This window comes from Chaetura pelagica, unplaced genomic scaffold (genome assembly GCF_000747805.2).
Source record: "Chaetura pelagica isolate M959 unplaced genomic scaffold, ChaPel_1.0 scaffold401, whole genome shotgun sequence".
NCBI classification, from domain to species: domain Eukaryota; kingdom Metazoa; phylum Chordata; class Aves; order Apodiformes; family Apodidae; genus Chaetura; species Chaetura pelagica.
The window spans coordinates 2,099,240-2,113,417 of record NW_009952259.1 but is presented as its reverse complement, the minus strand read 5'-3'; the positions used below and the strand labels follow the sequence as shown (position 1 = coordinate 2,113,417).

The window sequence follows — 14,178 nt, the reverse complement described above, 5'->3', positions numbered from 1 at the left end:
CAGGAATGCTCACCAGTCAGGTCATTCTATTAAATAAGATATAATTCCCATCAGCCCCATGAAGCTGTGGCACTTTGTGCTCAACTGAAGAAGGCAAAGGTCTCTTCTAAATCAACAACAACTCATGTATCAACTGCTGCTGGTCACCACTGCCTAACTATGAACTTCTAGAATCTGGCAAATCCCAGTGCTGAGGAATTTTGGCTTCTCAAGGTAACCAGTAGTCACCACTATTGCAAATTCTGAGTACAGCTCAAGAGCCAGAAAGAAAAAAAAAACAATTATTCTCTCCAAAAGTGCTATAAGTGCTAGTGCTCTTTTCTGTAAACACCTTGAAAACCAAAAGCAGTCAGTTCAAGGGCCACTTGCATATTTTACCAATGACCACATTAATCACCCTCAACAACTGCACCTTTGCCCTAATTTTTAAGTGCAAACTACTTAGAAGACCACATTCACAACCCTAAAACTTTATGCCCTCAGCTAACTACAAGCCCAAAGAACAAAAACGAACGTAAAACAAACCCCAAATTTAGCCTCAGAAAACTTTCCTGCCCAAATCACATCTCACTAAAGGTAATGGAAGGATGCCCAGTGATTTCAATAGAGCTGGATTTCATTCAGAAACAAGAAGCTACTTACTGGTGTCTGCCTCAGATAAACTGGCACAAATCCAGCACGTTTCCAAAACCTGGGGAAAAGGAAAAAGAGGCAAATGGGTTTTGACCACAGACTCCTGAGGGGTAACTCTGGCTTAGGGCTGAGGATTTACAGTTGACTTCAGAGACTCGGCTCATCTTCAGAGAATGAGGATTTTCCCTGACAAATTCCAGGTTTTAGACAGTCACTGGTGGACCAGAGAGAATCCCAGACTGATTAGCAAAATCCTGCTGACATCCCTTTCCATCCTCCTGTTCCTTCTTGCATCTTAGTTGTGAACAGTTCCTACAATTTGTTTTTCCCAGGAAAAGCACAACTGGTATAAAAAGACCTGGTGAGACCAAACATATGGCATCCTGGCCAAAAGAAAGAAGCCAGGCCCCAGAGATGTCACTGACAAAATTTGTTGTATAATTTGCAAAGATTAAGACTATTTCACAATAACCATTCAGTTCTGAAGAAGTATTTAACTTCTTATTACAGGCTGTTCTTCCTTCTCTAGCCTGGAAAACTAAGCAATTAAAGCTAGTTAACTTTTTAGAAGGGTCACAGAGAGAACCAAGAAGGGAATGGGTTTGCCCTCAGGAGCTGGAGGAAAAACTACCCTGAAGGATGCCCTCAGGATCAGACCTGGTGTATAACAAGAAAAGGTCTTACAGGAAAAGGGAGCTTGGAGCTGTCCCAGTTTTAGACACCAAGTGAAACACGCAGAGACAGAGAGAATATCCAAGGGCTACAATATCTGCATCTATATCTTGTATTATTTTTATATATTATATGATACATCTAATTATATTTTTTCACTGGATGTAATTAGCAAATAGGATAATGTCTTACTTGAGTAACCTTGGTGTTAGGCCATAAGACACCCCCAGATAGTCTAGGTGTTCAGCTCGTCTCTCGCTCAGTTTGAGCAGTAAAGGAGGCAAATCCTTCCGAGGTTTCACCACCTCTTCTAATAAACTAACAGTCTGAAAAAGAAAGTGGAAACGGGTTAGTAGCAATTCTCACAGAAAATATGCAAATTCAACCCTTTATTCTGTATTAAAAATAAAGATGACTGTTTCTTCCTTACAGAGAGAAATTATTATTGAGACTTACACTGAAGAACAGCTTTGCACAACAGAAAATGCAGAAGATGCACTAAGCTCCCTACCTCACTGCTCACAGTTGTAATTTCTTTGGGCTTTTGAATTGGTTTTTCTTCCAAACATGGGAATTTGCCTTCGTAGTACATCTGCAGTAAAGTCAGAGCTCTGCTGCCATAGCCCATCTGTGAAGTAGGAACAATAAGTAAAAAAGGTTTATCTAGTTTTTCAGGCAGGGCAACAACATTTTCCCCTTGCAAACCCATTAACTGCTGGTTCAGACCCCAAGCATAAAATGCTGAAAACTGGAGCAATTGAAACATGCTCCCTATTCTTGAATTCTGCCTGTACAGTCATTCTCATGGTACTACTCTTAACTATTCACAGTAACTGAGTTCCAAAATACTTTACCCCCTGGTAGTCTGGATGAACTGCAATGCGAACAACACGCCCACCAGAGAGACCCCCAAAGTCCGGATCTTGGAACTGCGTAAGAGACAAAAGTCAATTTAAAGAACACAGGGAAGTACTCTGAAAATAAGAAACAGTACTGAAACATATCTTAGCTGTGAGCACACAGCTAAATTACTCACCTGCTCTGAAACGGTCCAGGGAATAAGATCACCAGAAGCTTTCTTTCCCCTAGAAAGGCTGTTCATGATAGACTGGCGAGAGATCTCTCCCTCCAGGCACACCTGCCAGAAAAGGGAAAAGGCCATTAACGGAGAACAAGGGTTTTCTCCTGCAGACCCTCCACTACAGCAGAATCAAAATCTAGACTCAGTTGCACAGTACTGACATTTCATGTCAACCCTGCTCTGCCACATGAGGAGCAAACATGCCTGTGCCAACACAGGTCCTGGGCCACCAGAAACATCAGGCACAGTAGGAACTACAGTGTGGAGCAACAGAAGAGAAGCCTGAAGAAATTCAAGCACAGAAAGTGCTCTGTGCCTTTTCGGTAGTTCATCAGAAGCAGTATAAAACCTTGTCCCACCAATATTTCTCTTTGATGTCATATATCATGACATTCAAACTAACTGCATCAACACAGGTCATTAAGAGTATGTGTTCTCAAGGAAGGACGGAAGACTACAGTCAGACACCCAACAGCCAAGGGCTGAAATATTTCTCTGTCTCTAAGCATGTGCATCTGAGGAGTTTGTATTTTTGCAGTCCTACTGCAAATGAAAGGAATGCTAGAAACATGGGATAAGCTGAGTGAACCAGTGAGCCAGCTCTCTTTGCAGGAAGTTCAAAGTCAAGAAAGGAAGACAAAGTCATCTCTTGAAAGAGCAGCTCAGTTCCTTGGCACAAACACCTTGCGCAGACTGGGAGGTCTACGTGGAAGCATCACAACGTACTCATACAACAATTAGTGTTAACAGAAGAGACAGGGGGCTACAAATGGCCTTAATATCCTGTTGTAAAGGGCACAGAAGCACAGCCCTAAGCTACCATCTGCTCCTGAGCAGTTCACTGCAGCCACAGCACACTGCTAGTACACGGTCTGTCAGCAGTGCACTGGTCACTGAACAACCCACTGCACAGCCCCATGCTGCTCCCTCACCTGCACAACAGCAAGTACTTCTGGTAACGAATTCTGAGTGGGTGGAACAGGTGGCAAAAGGCAAAAAAGATGATGGGCAGGTGCATCAGACAGCATCTGGAGGTCATTGGGTGAGTTCTGGAGGGTAAAGACATATCAGAAAGTTGAAGAACTATCACATGAGAAGAACTTCAAAGCTCAGTGTAAAATTAGTAGCTGACTTTAAAACAACACTTCATTTTCTCAATTTAGGGTTATTAAGAAACATGGAACTAGTGAAATAGTGATGGATGAAGAAGCTTTCAGGCCAGTTCATGGCTGTTATACTACCAGACAAGCACTGTTCCCTCCAGAAAATTCCTAGCAGAAATGTTGATAGAAGTAGTAGAAGCTTTACCTTGTAGTGTGAAGCCACATAGAGGGCCATCAGTCTCTGCAGGAAAACTTCAGATGCTCTGTGGTAACAAAAAAGTGTGTCTCTATTTACATAGTATCTAAACAGAGGAGTTAAGGAAACGGCCTCCATGGAAACATGAAAAAAAAAAAAAGAGTTCCTTGTTGGTTTAGAAGTAGAACTTTTCAATTAGTTTGAAAATGCCTCCTTCACCTGAAAGCAACATATTGTGATCAGAGCACGACAACTGAGTAAGGATACAGGTCACAAGTCTCAGGCAGAGGGCAGCCAGAGATAATCCTGGTGATATTGAGACAGTCCAAACACAGCAGATCATTCAGCCACTTCTCAACTGGGTCACCGGGGGCGTATCTGATGGACTCATGGAGGGAAACTTCATGCAACGTACGAGCTGCAAACAGATTTCAGAGAAGAACACTGAGTGTTGGAAGTTGCAGCTAGCAAAGAATCCAGTAGGATCCAGTCCAGGATACAATGGAGTACCTGAGGCAAGTTTAGCTGTAGCTGTGGATTTGTTCTCTGCTGTCATGGTGACTTGGGTTTGAGCACTCTGCTGACGGAGCTGCTGGATGAGCTTCAGAGACAGTGATCGACCAGTACCCTCATACCTGAAAAGCAGGAGACAAAAGCCTGAAGCAAATAACAAAAAATCAGTCCTGAGCCATGGGGAAGCTCCAGCACAGAACTAGGTTGCCACCCAGAGCTATTTGCCATTCTCAGGCCTGTGAAGGCCCCAACCATCTGAGTACTGATGCCTTATGATGTTTTTGAGCATGTGGGACAGGGCAGCCTATGCTGTCACTTGCTTAGTCCCACCATACTGGAAGGAAGATGTAATTCCCTCTCTCTTCACAGACTGCAGAACCCTGCTTATCTATTTGTTCCTTGTAGAACAGCAGAAGAGGTGCAAGTCAAACACCTAATGAATCCACAGTGGAACCAAAGAAAGGCAGCAACTTCCAGTACTGACTCTTGGTTGTTTTAAGGAGCAGTTCCATGACAGATCAAGAATTAACATGACCTGATGTAACAGTGTGTACTACAAAAATAGTACTGCAGATAAGAAATAATCCACAGACACTTGCACAACTGCTTTCCCAGGTAGGCAGCTGCTGCTCAAGCCTTACCCATTGATTGTAGAAGCCATAAAGACAAGATAAGGGCCCAGCAGGTTTTTCACTAGGGGTAGAGGAATGGCAGCAGCTTCATCAATCACAACAAGTTCAGCTTGACCCAGTTTCACAGAATCAGCAGGGTGTATGTACTGCAAGAAACCAGAGAGGACACTGTTACTGTCAACAGCAGCTTGTCTGGGAATCGAGGAAATGGCAAAGCTGGAAGCCTGAAAAGTGTGTGTTCTCCATCTTCTCCAAGACCATCAAGCCAGAGACTGAGACATGAAAACAAACAGCTGGGAGACGATTCATGTTACCCTAACAAGGACTGGATCACACACCTTGTTTTGCACATTTCCACACAAATTTATCTGCAGAGATCATGAAAATAAAGGAAATCTAATCACTAGAAATGTGTGCTCTTCCTTTACTGTTTCTTTCACCTTTCTTTGCTTTTGTTTCAAGAATAAACTCACAAGCAGTTACCAAGGGAGCTTTGTAACCTCCAAGTGACTCAAAATAAAGTATTTTATGAAAGTCACTCACCAGAAAAAAAGGTTTGCCGTAAAGCAAAATCTATCAGGACAGTTGCAAATTCCAGAAAATGAAGATGCTTAAAATCAAACAACTACAGGTCTGGTAAAGCCAACAGTTAAGAAAATAGAGTAGAATGGGAAGAATGGAAAAGAGGCCAGTTACCTGAATGGTCTGTCTGTGCTCCTTGAACACATTCACTCTGACAACAGCCTTGTTAAACTCTGGGTTTAAAGACTGAACAATTTCATAGTCCAGGTGTTCCTGAAAGAAAACATTGTTCAACAAGATGAACAAGCCAAGACCTAAGAAAAATATTGTTTAACATCATGGAATTAAGTTCACTACGTGTATATTGTTATTTCAGATTCCAGTTAAAAACTCATAACAAAGGCTTTAAAGGCCCAAGAACTGAGAACTTGTCTACTTATGTTAAAAACTATTTCACAAAAAAAACTGATTTTCCCAACTTAAAAACAGAGAAGGAAACTGTACTAGGATTCCTTTTTGCAGAACATTACTAAAAAGGCTGGTAGCTAATATATGTAAACTAAATTCACAGATGAGATGCAAACCTCCTCCTAAACAGGGGTGCTGTGAAAGTATTGTGAAACACTCTGCTCTCCTTACCTGGTACTGCAGGGCATCAAAGCCTTTAAATATAAACTCAAAGAGAGTGTGAAGGTTATCAGGACTTGGAGATGTGACAAAGATATTGGAGTAACTGCAAAAGAAAAATCAAACAGGAGTTTAACTCTTTTTCTAACAAATTTTACATATGCATACTAAGAAGAATGTTGTCTTTACATGAGGGGTTGATTTTACCAACTAACCAAAATACAGCAGATTCCTTTAGACAGTTATCTCACTTTTTTATGCACGATTATTTTGATTTTTAAAGGTACTTATTATTATAAAATACCTCTAGTTTCAGTGTATGTAGCAATCAAAAGATCTAAGAAGAATAAAAAAGGAGGGATGCAGGACGGGAAATTATATTCAGATCCTGGTCATCTTTTTTAATATTTTTTTTTGGTTTTTAAACTCCTGGGTGCAAATAAAGGCTAGGAAGTGGGGGGTGGGGTTTAGCTCACCCAAAAGCTACTGCTCCAGCAATTGCCAATCCCAAAGCAGCAGATTTTCCACGTCCCCTGGCTGCTGTCAATGCCACAGTGCTGCGAAGAGTCTTCTCAGAAATAGCTTCAATGAATTTCAGGACTGCTTTTGCCTGATGGTCAGAAAAAGAATAGAAAACAAAAATCGGTTGTATTTAAATTGCTCCCAGCATTATTCAAGACTTAACAACAGTACGTGGCTTCTTTCCTAGAATGGGAAGAAGAAAGAGAAAGACCAGATGGGAGAGCTGAAGGTGAAAACATGGACAAATAATATGCAAGAAGTGGTAATCTTGATCCAATGAGCTCCTGACACAGATCACCCATCAGTACAGCAATCCTTAATGACTGCCTCCTGGCCACAGACCACAGAGTATGTTCAGCAAGATGGGAAGAGGAGGAAGACAAACATATCTGGGCAGTGAGAAGGGCTCCAGCAGTGCACAGCTCTGCGAGCCACCAGGCTGAACTGCAGCTTCTCAGCAAACACTCCAAAACATCTGCACTAGCCAGAGATTCTCAAATTGGAGTTAAAAAAAGTGTAAGGGAAGCAGGAATAGGGGCATAATAAAACTTGATACAGATTTTCTACTTCTAATCATATCTAAACTGAAGCCTCAGGTAAATCTCCTGCCTATTTCAAGCCCTTGGAGTTCATCAACTTGATAAATGTGGACTTGTCCAGATCAGCTTCTTGTCTCCATTCTAGTCCATCCACTTACTCTCAACTTCATGAAGAAAATCACGGATACTGTTGTTGAGCTACCCTGTCCAATCTATTTTTAAGGAAATTTTCCAAGACCACACCCACCAATGTTCACTCAGATTTGATCACATGCGAGATGAGACACAGACATTGTTACCTAAGGTGACCTGTCACACTTGAACCCCACACCAACCTGATCCAGGGTTTTACAGCCATCCACCAAAACTCCTACAGGCTGTGTATCCTGCAAGCTCTCCTTTAGTTCTTTCAGCTCCAAGTCCTGTGGCCGGAGGCTGTCTTCCTGTAAAAACAGGATTTACCACAACAGGATTAGTAAAGGACACTTTGGCACAATTATACCTTTCTGATGTCTTCTGAGATCTTTTATCAGGAAGAGAAAGGCACCTAAAAGGAACTGTTACCACAAGTTGAATATATTCCCCAGAAACAGAAAAATTTAAATGGACAGATACTTAACACTTAAATTTGAATGCATCTTCAGGAGAATGGTTAGACCAGAGGTGGGTATCCTGACTTCCCCAAACTTGGAGAAAAAAAGGAAAGGATTTTTCAGTACATAAAACCTGGGGAATGGCATTGCTAGGAAGAAGAAACCATGGACACATTTTCTGAAGAATTACTTTTCAGACTATTCCAAAATTTTGTGATCTTTGTTATACCTGTAATATGAGGTGTACATAGTGCCATGTAGGGGAAAAACCTACTGCAGCAGCAATAGATCAGTTTTCAAACTAATACCACAATTTGCAAAGCCAAACAAAAAACCTGGACAAAGGCAATCTGTTTTAAATAGGAATTAATTCTCATTTTCCTAATTGTCCCTTAAAATTCCATCCAATTCTGTCCATCCAATAGATGAGTATTTGTGCTACTGTAAATACTGTTTAATGCTAAGAGGGGTTTGTTTGGTTTTGTTTTCTAAAATCAGGGCTCTCTTAAAATGTTTTTGCCATCTCTGAAAGAACCTTTATTGTTTTTTCTTATGCCATGCAAAACAGTGCAAAAGCTTAAAGATTTTTACTTAAAACAGCTTCAATTCTTCTTTAGTCTACAACTGAAAGTGATAATAAGATACATTTCTAACAATGTGAGCTTTGTATCTGACTTGTCTTCAGCAAGTTTCCAGAGACGTGACATGTCTACTCCAAAACTGAAACAACCACCACAGCTTCTAGGTATCAAGTGTCTCCTGAGCTTGTAATATGCTAATTTCCAAAGCATTTTTCCACCCTCCAATCCTTAGAAAGTATTTTTATTTCTTTCATCCCAAGTACCCACCAGCCTGAAACCTCTCTATGCACTTCTGAAAAAGCTACCACAGCAATTAAGATCCACCTTGCTCGGCTAAACAGCAAGACAGCAAAATTAATAAATACAGGGAAAAAAAACCAACTATAACAGAAAATACCCAAGGAGGAAAAAGAAAATACAGTTTCCCATGCTTCACCCAAACCAGGTACAATTTTTCAGAGCATTCTACTTCCCATCTGCAAGACCAATATTTGATATATATGAGGGTGAAAGGAAATCTTCCTCTTCTAAAGCCTTTAACATAACATGTTCAACTCAGCCCAGTCTCTCCCGAGGAAAAGAGGCTGATGTTGCTCACTGACCTGTGACTGTGGTGGGACAGGTGTTATGTTTGCAACGTGACTGGAGATGGGCAAGATATTCAGCTGGTCATCAATCACGATGCAATTCTTGCATGAGGCCAGAGACAGAATGAACCTGAGCAGTAAAGCAAAGGCAACTCTAAAAACACTCGCCACACAATTGCATTTTGGTACTTAATTTAAAGTCTTTTCTAAACCCAGACACGGGATTTACAGCTACTTACAACTGAGCTATGATGTGTTTACACAACTGGCAGCAAGACTCAGCATAAAATCAGCAACATCTACACAAAACAGGTCTCAGCTTACCAGGATTTCTCCAAAGAAAGACACTAAAGACAATCCTCCAAGAGAACATTTAAGCAGGAGACATCTGCTTAGAAGTTTAATATGTGAATCCACAGCAACTGTGACAAGCATTGACCCCCAGAGACTGCAGGCAGTGCTGGCTTACTCAGCCTTCTGATTTCTGACATCAGACCTGCACGCTGAACAAGTTGTGTAGTTTCCCGATGGCCAGAGCTGGGCTCACTCACTAAGAGCTGCTTATTAAACTCAACAAAAGTAGAAAAAAAAAACATATACAAGACACTTGTAAACCCACAGAGAATACTACACACAAAGAAGTTTCATGTTTTACAGTAGTGCAGTAAGTATTCAACCTCTGTGCATCTGGAACGTGTGTTTCTACAGAGCTTTCAAGAAAGGGATTCAGAACATCTTACAAAGTTGAGCCTATTTGCATATATACCTTGTAACATATGTCAAAATGTTGTATCCAACTGCTTCAACAAAAAGCAGCATTCATTTCCAGAACAATGCACAAAAACTGCACCAAAGCAGCCAAGAAGCCCTATTCCAATAAAAATCTATAGGATGCTTTCCAAATATGAATATACAACGTTGTTCCAGATGCTTTTCTTGGATAAAAAGCCTAGATCCTTCACACTCTTAATACCTTACCTCTCATTAAACCGTCCTACCACGTCCTGGTGTGCCTCTGTTCTGTATCGAGAGTGCACATCCTGAAACACAAAGTCAATCTTCAGTCAAAGTGACATCTACAAGGTTGTTACTCATGGGACAATCCAACTTCTTTTCCACTCTTGTGGATCACAGCCTCCCCTTCCATCAACACCCAGACAGGATTCTGATTTTCTGTTTGTTGTGAAACACCACACATTTTCCAGTTCGTGGTTAAAAATGTACTTTTCCCACTAATACTTTTCACAATGGTCTTACTTTTTCTTGCCTGACTTAAAAGGTGAACCCTGCCAGGTACAGAACATTTCAGACACCTCCTAAGAGATGCTAAGAAAAAATAATCTATCCCTTTAATTTGTGTACTGGTATTATTACTAATGGAAACAGTTCTTGCTCTAGAGTTAAGTACAATCAATGTGATTAGGTCATATACAGAAATATACAGTAGTTGTCAAGCTGATCTCACCTAGGGACAGGTCACAAACCACTCAAAAGGTGTATTTTTTACTTAAATTTTCTGTTATATGAGCAGAATGTGTTTCATGACTCATGTGAAACAAAATAACACAGTTACACTTGTGAACAACAGGTGTGTCTTCCTTGCAACCTCACAGCATTTCAAGACACAAAGGTTGGCAGAGCATCACCAGGTTGACTTAGCATCACCAGGATATACCCACTTATATAAACCAGACACATTACAATGAACATACCATGGTCATTGTGTAGAGCTGTTTCAGTGAGTTCATGGTTCTCAGGAGAATCACCACAAGTCCACCCCCTTCTACTGTTTCAACAGTTCTAGCTAGCAGGTTTGGAGTCAAGGCTTCAAAATCCTAATAAATAAATAAGTAAAACTTCAAAGTTGCCTGGAACTCATCAGTGTAAACAGCAGCTACTAAAAGGAGCAGAAAATCTAAAAAGATTCTTTCTGAAAGCTTAATTCACACTTAATATTTGCCTTAACCAATGTCATGATCCATACTACCAACCAGGCTATCCCACCTTCGTAATATTTGTAAAAGACACCTAAGGCCATTGTAACTGAAATAACAGAAGCAACAAATACTGTTGCTGCAGCATTTAACCTGAAAGCAATGTCCTCTTTAAGTCAAAAGTTTAACTCCTTACCTGAAGAACACACATGCCAAAAGTGTTGCCAAGAATCTTGTGAGTTTCATTGTAGTAGCAGTAGCGAATGTTTGTGGCTGCAATAAATAACTCAAAAGGATCATCTTCCTTTATGTTTAAAGTTCCACTTTTAATCTTCTTCTGTAGTTGTCTCATCCTCTTCTTCCGGTGGCTGGAGAACAAAATTATATGTAAGTTTTCTCAGGAAAAGGTTTGAGAAAAGTGCATTCAGGGCTAGGTTCAAGTCTAACTGGAAGTCAGAGCTCAGCCTCCCAGGAAAAAAGTCTTGGACCACAATTGTTGCTTTCACAATATGTCCCCGTGTGGCTTCAGCCCAAAGTGGTGGGTATCACACAGAACCAGCTGTTTCTCAAAGAAACTGCTTGGTTGGAGTCACAGTTTCAGGTGTGCAGACTGTATGTACAGCCTAAGAATCAACATTTTAAACACCTTTCCAAAATGAAACCATTCTAATGCTTGATCTGCATCCAGTCCTCAATATTTCTGAGGCTAAAAAGCTGAGGAATTAAAAGTTTGGGCCTTCTAAGGTTAAAAAGGTGAGAGAGTAATTGGTCCAGAACAACAGACTTAGCAGTAGAGGCACAGAAAGAAAGCAGCACCTACTGCTGGTGTCAGCTATATTACAGAAGTCAAATTTTAGTTCTGGAAGACCAAGCTTCCTGTCGCTCCTCCAAGAACCCTGTGTCTGTTTACAACCAAATGACACAACCTATGCACAGCAGGCCAGTCACAGAGCATTTGCTTCCCACAAAGCAGCCACCACAGCATAAGACACAAGAGGTATCTTACCTGCTAAAGCCCAGCTCCTTTTTGTAACACCACAGGACAGAGGGTCTGGCCCTTACAGTTGCCTTAGACAACATGTGATGAAGTATAACCACCTGCCAAGGCACAGAAATGTTCATGAACAACCATAATCGCAAGCTAATACCGAAGAGCAAAATATTTGTCTATATGATTTTACAGCTGTTTCCTACCAAACACCCCTGTGTGAAACAGAAGGATGCCTTGACACGTTGTCAAGGTTACACTCCTTTTGACACAGACTTGTGTGCCTGTGCCTTCTTCAGGACTGCATGACATTGAAGACACCCAATGACACCTATCATTCCCTTAGCACTCTTCTTTGGCAGAACTGCTAACAATTACACAAACTCCAGGTGATTATTCCAGGCTAATTATAGAATCATAGAATGGTTTGGGTTGAAAGAAACCTTAAAGATTATCTAGATTATCCCCCCTGAATGGGAAAGGACACCTCCCACTAGACCAGGTTGCTCAGAGCCCCATCCAACCTGCCCCTGAATGCTTCCAGGGATGGGGCAGCCACAACTTCCCTGGGCAACCTGTTCCAGTGTCTCACCACCCTTACACTGAAGAATTCCCTCCTAATGTCTCACCTAAATCTTCCCTCCTCCAGTTTTGATCCATTATCTCTTGCCCTCTCACTACAAGCCCTCAAGAAAAGTGCCTCCCCAGCTTTCCTGGAGCCCCTTCAAGCACTGGAAGGTGCTCTAAGGTCTCCCTGGAGCCTTCTCTTCTCCAGGCTGAACATCCCCAACTCTTTCAGCCTGTGTCCAGAGCAGAGCTGCTCCTGCCCTCAGATCAACTTTGTGGCCTCCTCTGCACTTTCTCCAGGAGCTCTGTGTCCTTCTTATGTTAGGGGCTCCAGAAGTGGACACAGTACTCTAGGTGGGATCTCACAAGACCTGAGTAAAGGGGAAGAATCACCTCCCTGGCACTGCTGGCCATGCCTGTTTTGATGTGAATCACCTCCCTGGCACTGCTGGCCATGCCTATTTTGATGCAGCCCAGGACACAGTTAGTTTCTGGGCTCCAGTGAATGGTGCTGGCTCATGTTGAGCTTCTCATCCACCATCACCCCCAAGCCCTTCTCCTCCAGACTGTATTCAATCTGTTCTCTACCCAGACTGCATTTGTGCTTGGGATTGCCCCGACGCAGGTGCAGGACCTTGCACTTGAACTTCATGCAGTTTGTACAAGCCCACTTCTCAAGCCTGTCAAGGTCCCTCTAGATGACAGCCTCCTTCTCCATCTCGTCAACCTCACCACACACTTTGGTGTTGTCAGCAAACTTGTTCTGCCTGCTGGTATTTGTCCCTTAGTACAGATTTCACACAACGCATCTCACGCTTCTACAATTGATCAATACTTGGCTTTGAATTTTAATTGTCTAGCAGGCTTGGCAACCCACCTCCCTGCCACACAGCCTGCTCTTTCAGTCACCACATCCACGTGCTGCTTCGGAACCCACCTCACACTGAAAATACTAAACACAGACAGACTCAGTATATGTCCCCCCAAAAAAACCCTCACCCCTCCACTTCAGCAGTAAATTAGTGACAACTTTCTTCTACTGCCACATGATCGACTAATTTTCCAAGCTTTTCTGTAACTAGCTTGTTTTACTTTCCTCAGGAACTAGCTGAATTGACTTATCCTAAAATACTGGCTTTGTAATCGCACAGAATCACAGAATCCTAGGGGTTGGAAGGGACCTGGAAAGATCATCTAGTCCAACCCCCCTGCCAGAGCAGGATCACCCAGAGCACATCACACAGGAACGTGTCAGGAGGGTTCGAATGTCTCCAGAGAAGGAGACTCCACAACCTCCCTGGGCAGCCTGTCCCAGAGCTCTATGCTGTTCTTGCCCTTCCCACTAAAAAAACCACGAGCCTAGAGTTTCTGAGAAACTGGTGTCATGGTTAATTTCTTTCATACAAGGTTACCAGACAGACTCATCCCAAGTTTGGTGTGGTGACATAGAACTCAGCACCTAAAACACGAGGGCAAAAGCTGTAACATCTCACAGCACAACGGGGAGAGGAAAGAACCTCGTGCTAGCCAGAAAATTAGTAATTTTTTTTTAATTTTATTTTTTCCTGCAGCTCAGAAAACCGCCCCGGCTCGCCCGTGCTCACTTCCACTCAACATCCACCACCTTCCCACGCAGGAGATGCCGAAGGACGCAGCCTCCTGACACCCCCCCCACCCCCGCGTTACCTCAGGCCGGCTGAGCCACCGCTCTGCCTCCTCTCCCGCTTCCTTCGCTCGGGAATAACCCGCTCCGAGGAGGGGGGGGAACAACAAGACCAAAGCCTGGCTTCAACCCCAGCAGCCCATCTCCCCCCCCCACGACAGACCAGGCCGGGAGGGGCCCGTTACCTGGTCCTTGCCGCGGTCTCCCACCACCACGAAGAGCCCC

At 42.6% G+C, this 14,178-nt stretch overlaps 1 protein-coding gene across 1 annotated transcript in view; it reads right to left on the bottom strand.

Annotated features, from left to right (window-relative positions):
* NAT10 (N-acetyltransferase 10 (GCN5-related)) overlaps window positions 1-14,171 on the bottom strand; it is a 21,667-nt gene extending 7,496 nt beyond the window's left edge. The window contains exons 1-21 of the mRNA XM_010007433.1: window positions 14,139-14,171; window positions 11,742-11,833; window positions 10,932-11,103; window positions 10,514-10,636; window positions 9,780-9,841; window positions 8,817-8,931; window positions 7,376-7,483; window positions 6,456-6,589; window positions 5,992-6,085; window positions 5,527-5,625; window positions 4,840-4,976; window positions 4,196-4,320; window positions 3,953-4,103; window positions 3,695-3,791; window positions 3,319-3,435; window positions 2,342-2,443; window positions 2,160-2,234; window positions 1,817-1,933; window positions 1,498-1,631; window positions 643-691; window positions 4-26 (exon numbers count right to left, since the gene is read on the bottom strand). Coding sequence (XP_010005735.1) covers window positions 4-26; window positions 643-691; window positions 1,498-1,631; window positions 1,817-1,933; window positions 2,160-2,234; window positions 2,342-2,443; window positions 3,319-3,435; window positions 3,695-3,791; window positions 3,953-4,103; window positions 4,196-4,320; window positions 4,840-4,976; window positions 5,527-5,625; window positions 5,992-6,085; window positions 6,456-6,589; window positions 7,376-7,483; window positions 8,817-8,931; window positions 9,780-9,841; window positions 10,514-10,636; window positions 10,932-11,103; window positions 11,742-11,815 — 2,108 coding nt within the window. The 5' untranslated portion in view covers window positions 11,816-11,833; window positions 14,139-14,171. The remainder of the gene's footprint in view (window positions 1-3; window positions 27-642; window positions 692-1,497; window positions 1,632-1,816; window positions 1,934-2,159; window positions 2,235-2,341; window positions 2,444-3,318; window positions 3,436-3,694; window positions 3,792-3,952; window positions 4,104-4,195; window positions 4,321-4,839; window positions 4,977-5,526; window positions 5,626-5,991; window positions 6,086-6,455; window positions 6,590-7,375; window positions 7,484-8,816; window positions 8,932-9,779; window positions 9,842-10,513; window positions 10,637-10,931; window positions 11,104-11,741; window positions 11,834-14,138) is intronic.
* Between the last annotated feature and the right edge of the window lie 7 nt (window positions 14,172-14,178).